Here is an 8,822-nt window from a genome sequence, read left to right on the forward strand (position 1 = left end):
GAATTTGACCTTTTCTCCTACAATTACAAAAACAGAGAAACCAAATGTCACTCAAATGCAGGTGGTAATATTTATAACTGGGGTAGTAAAAATGTTTACTCTGAGTTACGGGCAAATATTGTGATAATTCAATAAACATCTCTGGCTGGTGTTCTATCTCCAAATTTGGTTCTGGATGGCTCTAACAACAATCTAGGGATCAATTTGAAAGGGGGAAGATGAGGATCCCAACCAACCAGAATGTCTGATTGAAAATGCGATACAAACTCTTTAAGAAGCTCAAACTCAAGGTCAGAAGGGCAGATCCCACCAAGACAGAAGAGCTTCTCCCATTAAGACAGTGAACTTTATCTAAGTGGTACATGTGAGCAAGAACATTTCTTAACTTCTGTCAGTGGACTATTCTCATAGAACACCAATCTGTCAACAAGGAGCAACAAACCTAGGAACTTTATCACCATACTGAGCATTGTATCCTGACTAATCATTGCTGTCTGGACATGTTGTATTGCATTAAATTAGTTTTAAGGAAAAGGAGGTCTCCTAGGTGTATGTAAGGTGAATTATGTATTCAAATAAACGGGTGTTAATTGTAAATGGAGTTTTTGCCTTGATGTCTAACATCACCACCCACTTATGTAGTTCATATTTTGCCATTTTGAATGACATCTCCACCTTAATTAGGAGAGTGTCAATCACAATGCTAGAAAAATATCATGTCCATGATAAGACATCACAGGGATCCTCACATTTTCATTTGACTGGTTTGATGAATACTTGTAACTGCTATATTTGGTCTGACAGAAACCCATACATTTACCAACACAATCTCTTGCACTCCAAAAGTCACAATGCACTGTGGTTTCACAGCATCATTGGGCTACAATTTGAAAAAATTGTAGACATAAATTTCCACTGTCATTCATCTGTCTTTCCTTAATCTTGAGAAAGGAGTTAGATAGATGAAAGATGAGACAGATATGGAAACCTTAGGGATAGGAAGACCTGATAAACAATATATGAACTTCCGATGCAAACCAGAAGTCAAGTTATTTCAATTCAAAACTTTTTCCCTGAAGGCAGTTAATAGATGATTGGCACAACTCCATTGTTAATGAAAAGTATGATGTATAGGGGCAAGATACTACAGTACTAATTTGAAGTGGAGAGCATATTTTTAATGTATTTCATTTAAAATATATGTTTAAATATTACAGTCCAGCGCACAGCATTGTGACAATGTCACAATAAATAATTGCTCGTTTATTAATTGTTCTTATTGTTTTTAAGAAAACTGAATCTGGCCCACATCAATGCTCTGTCAATACCACTAGAATATGAAGAAATGTTCCAAAATTTTATCTTGGAATTTCTGCAGAAAAATTGTCTTTATACCACAATTTTATGCAAGGTAGAGTATCCTTTTATATTGGATTAAATATGCAAGACAACATTTTACAAATAAGAGAGTGAAAAGTCATTTCCAACATCATTGCTACCATGATCACCAGTTCTGAATTCTTATGACTTTTGGTTATGGGGCTATTTAAAGAGCCTTTTATTAAGGCAATGTTCCCAACTTAGCTGTCTTAAAAAACTAAATTTTACATTTGAAACAACAACACTCAAGCCAGTTGCATTATACTGTTCTGTTGTTCAATGAATGTAATTCTTATAGCATGGAAATAGAGGACTTGTAGAACCATTTCTGTGATTTAATCATAAATTGCATATTTTAATGTGTAATGTACAATGGGTAAAATTGTAATCCATAACTTACTGAATGTTAAAAAATAACAGAATCTGTACTTTGTGATTTAACATCAAAGCAAAATTTTTTTGCTTTGTTTCTTAATTTTTTAATATAGCGGAAGGGAGGGCAGGATGGAAGGTTTAACTTTATGATGTAAAAAAACATAAAACAACATAATATAAAGCTTTTATTTTAATCAGTCTTGACAGAGATCTTAGATGGTTAAAAAATTGTGTAATTAAAAATAATTAATATTAAGTATAAAATCTGTTAGGAATCATNTTTATGATGTAAAAAAACATAAAACAACATAATATAAAGCTTTTATTTTAATCAGTCTTGACAGAGATCTTAGATGGTTAAAAAATTGTGTAATTAAAAATAATTAATATTAAGTATAAAATCTATTAGGAATCAGGAAATTCCATCTTGCCCTCACACTGAAGGCAAGATGGAATACATAGGATATTCCTACATTTTACAATTGACACATAAAAAACATCCATCTTTTGTGTCTGTACATATTTCATGTGCCCAACCACAACACACTGGACACTGTACCCAGTCCTCTGTGGGTGGTTCCACATATGGTTCTCCACATAATACACAAAACCTTCATCCATCTCCATCTGCATCATTTCTTCAGTCCAAGAAACTCTGTTGCTCTTTCTTATATACTTGTTCACCATCTAAAAACAATTAAATCCTCAATTAGTTAGATCAATTGAAAACAGAAATCAAAATATTTGCGTGCGGGCAACATGGAAACTATTCCATCTTGCTCTAAAATGCAATTTTCCATCTTGCCCATATGCCTATTGCCAATAATAATATCAACGCTTTAAAAATCCTTGAATTTTTTTCCTCTTTAAATATCAATTCATGCAATCTATCCCTAATAGATACTTTGTATAAAAGCAAAATAGTAATACTTACCTTATAAGTATAAATAATAACATTGCAAAAGTCAAATGATTGCATAATAATCTGCTGCGAAATAAGAAATACTTGCACATGTCACTTGGTGGCACCAACTGGTCTGAGTCACCATTCATAAATACAAGATATCCGGGTGTCTCTGTGTGCATGGAGATTTGGGTGCTTCGTCATGCGGTTTGGGGTGGGTAAGTAGTTTCCATCTTGCCCTCCCTTCCCCTACCTGAGTTTTGTTGGAGAATACATATTATATGCTAATTGAAGAGACAAAAGGGCCAATTTTTACTATAGGACAACATTTTGAATCATAATTTTTATTTCAAAAATTGAAACCATATATTTAGAAAAGTATGTTATATCCAAAAGTTCTTTCTACATTGGCTTTAAGCACCTCCTGTTTAATTGTGATCATCTTGTATTTTAATTATTTGTAATTTATTCGTTTTATTTCAATTTAATTATATATATATATAATTAAATAAATAAATAAGGTAAATAATATATAGATGTGTGTCATGGCATTCAATATATAAATGGGATTCCCAGGAATTTGTCTCATTTTTCAGGAAATATGTTTTCATTGTCACATGTTTTAATATTCTTTGGTAATGAATGTTTTAGGATTCCTGGATCCTGAAATCCTGGGAGCCAAACCCTAGTGCCAAATCAATCCAAGATTTTGGAAAAACTTAAGCCATCAGTTGAATGTGAAATCTTTTATATTCCAAGAGATGTTTTTCAAAATGTGATGTAACTTTCAGCTGATTTTTTTAAATAAATTGTTTTCTTTACAAATTTTATTTACCTTTACTTTATGTTGATAAATTATAGAAATTCTTTATACTTGATGTAAATCAAAAAAGTTGTTTAAGTTAGTACTTTCGTAGTTGGGTCAATAAGTCTCACACTTACCAGGATGAACAAAGTGCTGACAAAAAATTTAATTTAAATAGCTAATAATATGAAGAAACCATTATACAATGGATGTTAGATGCATATGTACAGATATAGTAATATTGTTTTAAAATTTGTTTCAGTTAAAAACATGGAGATGCAGGTAGAATATCATAGTATTATAAAGTTTTTTGTGCTGCTGAAAATAGACAATCGAAAAATTCATAAAAAGCTGCAGCAGGCCTATAGGGAAAATTGTTCATCATATAGCACTGTTTATAATTGGATTAGTGAATTCAGACAAGGATAGCAGTGTTTTTGACCAGCCTAGAAAGGAAGACCTGCAGAAATTTGCAATAAAAAATGTGAGCTGTGAAAGAAAACTTTGAAATGCAGACACTGAATCAAACTAATGGAACTTGCTGATCTGCTGCACATTAGGGATTTTATTCATGTTCAAAGCTGTTAAGGGAAAATATTTCTTTTTCTCCAACATTCTTTAAAAAGATATTTGAAAATCTTGTCTGCTCTGGAGAAGTGTTAAGAGTAAAGTGTAAAGTGTGTAGAGCAAAATAATTCATTAAGATGGAGCATTAACAAAGCATTTGTGTGGTGTACAGAATTGTGTTCATTCTCAAAATTTGATCAATCAATTTTGATTAAACTTTGCCATTTTCTATTCATTGCAATGAGGAATAATATTAAGTGTGATAAAATAAAGAGGTCCATGACTTCATTTTGAAGATACAGTGGTGTCAAAGTGATAATGTCTGTGCTAACTGACACAATTAAGTGCATCTCATGGAATTTAGACATCTAAAATATAAATAAAAAACTTCATTGCATGTGCTTATCAGAAAATGAATGGAACACAATAACAAAACAATTGATGTCAATTGCTTTGTTCTTAGATTATCTCTCTGTGGCTTGCAAGTGCATGGATTGCCTCTCTCGTGACCTGCAGGTGCAAGGATTACCTCATTCATGGCGGCAGTTGCAAAGATCACCTGTATGTTCCCTAAGTGTAAGGATCATTTCTTTCATGCCCATTATTTGCAATTCTTTACAGCTCTACCTCAGTTCTATCATGATATGACAAAGTCATGTGATGTCCCTAGCATATTGAAAAATAAATGTATATAATAATGCTTTTTATTAGTAAAAAGTTTAGTAGTTTTCTGTTTCTCTATCTTTTGTGAATCCAAGGACTTATTAACCCAACTACATATTAATGCATTTATGGCACAAATCTCTTGGAATTTTAATATTATGTTGTACAAATTCTTGTTTTATGCATCCTCTTCCAAATGTAATTCCCATATAAATCATACTCACTCACTAAGTCAACATTTCATTAATTTTCATACACCATAATAGTTAATTGATTCTAATATTCTTATCAACAGTCCATCCATGTTAAATCAGTGATTCTCAATGGGGCACGTGGAACATTTCAGGAAGGTCACAGAAAAAAATGTGAAAGATTAGAGGTAATGGGAGTTATAAGGGAGTCAGCTAATTTACAAAAAATAATATAAAAGTTTATTTTCTACTTTGTTCAAACTACAGTAGAGTCTCGATTATCCGACGGCAAATTTCAAATGTCTGCTAGTGATGTGGCGCTACAATATTTGGCTGTCTTGGCTACTTTAATATTATTTTTACGTGTTTTAGCTGGCAACACTCATTCGACCATGAAAGGGAGCCAGTATTCAAACGAGGCTTAATTTTCAAATTTTTAATGATACAATAGCGACGATTATTATTTTAAAAAATTTTTGTTAGGCTTAACATCAATGAAAATTCAACGCAAAGTAGGTTAATAGTGATATACTAATATACTAATTACATGGGATATAATAATATACTACACTAGTAATGGATTTTTTCATACTTTTCGGTTATCCGACTTTTCAATTATCCGACCAACCCCAGTCCCCAATTGAGTCGGATAATCAAGGCTCTACTGTAATTCTAAGTGTTGAAAATCTAATAATATGAAAAACATAATTAGAAAAAGAAAATTTATATGATGAAATAAAAATGAAATTCTGAGATCTGTTAAAAATGAAAGTCTCGGAATGGATGATAGAACTATTTGGAGTAAATGTGGTTACTGTGGATCTGAGCATACAAGAATGTCTTAGGATCTTGTTTACTGTTCAGTAAAAATGTAACTTAGGGAGCTGAATAAGCCTCTGATGGGGTCACAAGACAAAATGTTGAGAACCACTGGTTTAAACCATAAGATAAAAATGCAAATTTATATGAATATTTGAAAAGTTATTAAACACTACACACCCTTTGATACAAATTGCTCTGAAGGCATTGATTACCCAAATTATCTTGGCTATCCAGGTAAGAAAATTTCTACAGTACATAGCATTAATATCTTTAATCATGAGGTAACAACAAACATTTAAATAAAAAGCATTAATATTAATTCTTTTATAGTTCAGTTTCTTAGGAATCTGTCTCAGTTAAATACAATTATTTATTCCTTAATTTGCAACTCTTCATCTAATGACCCTGAAATGGGAGAATGTAACCCTAATGAAAATTTGGCTTAACTATGTATATTTGATAAATTTTCATAAATTTTGACATAATAATTTTGGCTTAAAACAGCTGGAAGCATTAGATATCTAAAACCTTGTGGAGAGTTAAATCTACAGAAATGTATTATTCTTGAAATATCTTATGCTGTTTTATCTTTAATTTATGTTTTTTGGTATTTATTTTATTTTGACTGTTATGTTTAAATTTTATAAATATGTATTCTAATGGCTTTGAATTCTATGATTTGAAAATATTATTCCTTTTTAAATTCTGTTATATAGTTGCAAGGATGCAGAATATATCTGATTGTATTAACAAAGTTTGGAGAAATTAAAACAATTCTGAGAAAATTTATAGTAGAAAACATAACATTACAGTAATAGCCAAAAAATGGAGTAGTATCTTGACTGATGTTAATTGGGGAATTTTCTCAAAATGCAGTGATCTTGTGTTTTAAAAGTGAAATTGGAACATTTTTTGTTTTTTACTTTGTTTCTTACCAGTTCAGTCACTTGCTACATCACTGCCTTCTTACACAGTTATATGCTTGCAAGTAATGATAAGTCAGTCTCAGTTATGGATTTGATTTTGGGAATGATAGTTAATTTGTGTGTTGTTTTTGATCCTGCTTCTATTATGGAAGTACATTTGAATTGGTTAAGTCTTTTTGTTGGGTTGTTATTTGTTCCTTTGTTCTTTTGGATTGTTCCTTCTCAGTATTTGGTTGTGAGCATATCGAGGGATTGCTCAAACTATTTCTTACGAAGTAAGCTTTGCATTAATTTTATTTTCTGTTCTTCTTGTTTCTTCCTTCAATTTTAAAGAAATTCAGTTTCGATTTTTACAAAAAATAAAATAGAACCAAAAATTTTTATGAAAAACCTAAACAATGTTTTAAAAATAACTGGAAAAGAGAATTGTTTCCATAGTAATTGTAAAAAGACACTTTATGCCAACAATCATAAAATAATTAACACAACTTAATTATCCTAATAAATTGTAATTGTAAGCCGCTACACCGTTGTTAGTTATTTTATTGAAAATCTGTTTTTATTTTAAAACTTTTTTCAACATTTAATGGGTGAAATTTTTTGTTTGCTTGATTTAAGATAAAATATTCACAAGTTTCCAACACAAAAATTTACAAATTAATAAACTGTGTTTAAAAACGTTTTCTGAATTTTCTTGAGTAAATAGCTAAATAGAAGTTTTATCATCATTTTATAAACATTTGAAATATTATAAATATTTGAATTTGAAATATTTCATAGCTATAACTTTAAGTACTTAATCTAAATACCTAATATACTTAATTATGATTTTGTATATCTATAAATTTATTCTATTATTTTAATATTTTAAGTAATTAGATTTTTTAAATTTTCATTTTTCAGTTCCTTCTGAAAAAGCTCCTTATTATACACATCTAGGTACTGGTCCATCTGTAAGTGCTATTCGCAAGTTAATGGAAGAAAGGTTAGAAATGTTTTATATTACAATAAATAAATAAAACCTACTTACTTGAGCCTCTAACCGGTGTGTAGAAATACAAAAAATAAACAACTTTGTATAAACAAATGTTTTCCGAACACTGTTTTATATTATAAGACAGATTTGAAATACTGTCTCAATCTTTAATTAATAAAAATACTTTTCACAGTTTTATGATATTCAAGTTTCAATTATACACATACAAAATTTATATATTTTACATCATGTAAAAATTTATGGAATATAAATTATAAGTAATGATATGATAAATATTAAAGGAGTCAACAAGTTATATAAGATAAAAGGTTTTTGAAGTCTATGTTCATCTCATCATCAGTTCTCTAATGTAAACTTTAGCATTAAGAAACAAAAGACAAAAATATTTCAAGTGTTATAGATTAACAAATTTAAGTATGAACTTTTAAAATGTATTGGGTTGTTTGGAAAGTAATTTCGTTTTTTTCCATGGAAAAAAAAACAATATTTTTGTAATAAATAAATATTTTATTGAATTATATATCGACTATTTTGGTCAAATATCTGTTGTCATCGTTTCTGGTAGTAGCATAATTTCACATTCATAAAAGTTTTGATCGTTGCGTATAAAAAACTGATCCAAGTGATTTTTGACATTGCCATTTCAAGTAAATGTCTTACAGTTAAAAAAAAATCTGTATAGACCGGAACAAGTAATAATCTGAGTGTGCTCGATTGGCGAATATGGTTGGTGTGATAGCACGTCTCATCTAAGTTATAACAGTTTCTGACAAGTTACCAAATTTGTGTGAAATTTGACATTATCGTGGTAAAACACCACCTGTTTTGTTGATCAATTCTGGCTGCCTTTTCTGTTTGATGATATTATTCAATTTGTTTACTCGATGGCAGTACACTTTCGAATCGATTGTTAAATTGTCTGGTAAAAGCTCCAAGAAAAAAAATTTCTTTAAAATTCCACCAAAGAGAGCATCTCTCTTCAAGAACATGTGGAATCCATATATCAAGCTTTGAAACAAAACCAATTTGTTTCAAGTAATCATAAACGGTTCAATTTGACAAATTTAATCTCTTAGTGATTTCACGTGTTGTTATTCGGCAGTTTGCTTCAATCAGTACCTTTATTTTGTTTTCATTGGCTTCAACTGACCATCCAGAACGTGGTGCATCTTCAATATTGAAATTGCCAGAA

The 8,822-nt window shown here is 30.2% G+C and overlaps 1 protein-coding gene across 1 annotated transcript in view; it reads left to right on the plus strand.

Moving 5' to 3' along the window:
* Positions 1–8,822, plus strand: part of LOC111612732 (putative uncharacterized protein DDB_G0282133) — an 81,116-nt gene that overhangs the window by 23,125 nt on the left and 49,169 nt on the right. The window contains exon 3 of the mRNA XM_023353974.1: positions 7,537–7,618. Coding sequence (XP_023209742.1) covers positions 7,537–7,618 — 82 coding nt within the window. The remainder of the gene's footprint in view (positions 1–7,536; positions 7,619–8,822) is intronic.

Source organism: Centruroides sculpturatus, unplaced genomic scaffold (assembly GCF_000671375.1).
Source record: "Centruroides sculpturatus isolate CEXI.00-Female unplaced genomic scaffold, Cexi_2.0 scaffold1774, whole genome shotgun sequence".
NCBI lineage: Eukaryota > Metazoa > Arthropoda > Arachnida > Scorpiones > Buthidae > Centruroides > Centruroides sculpturatus.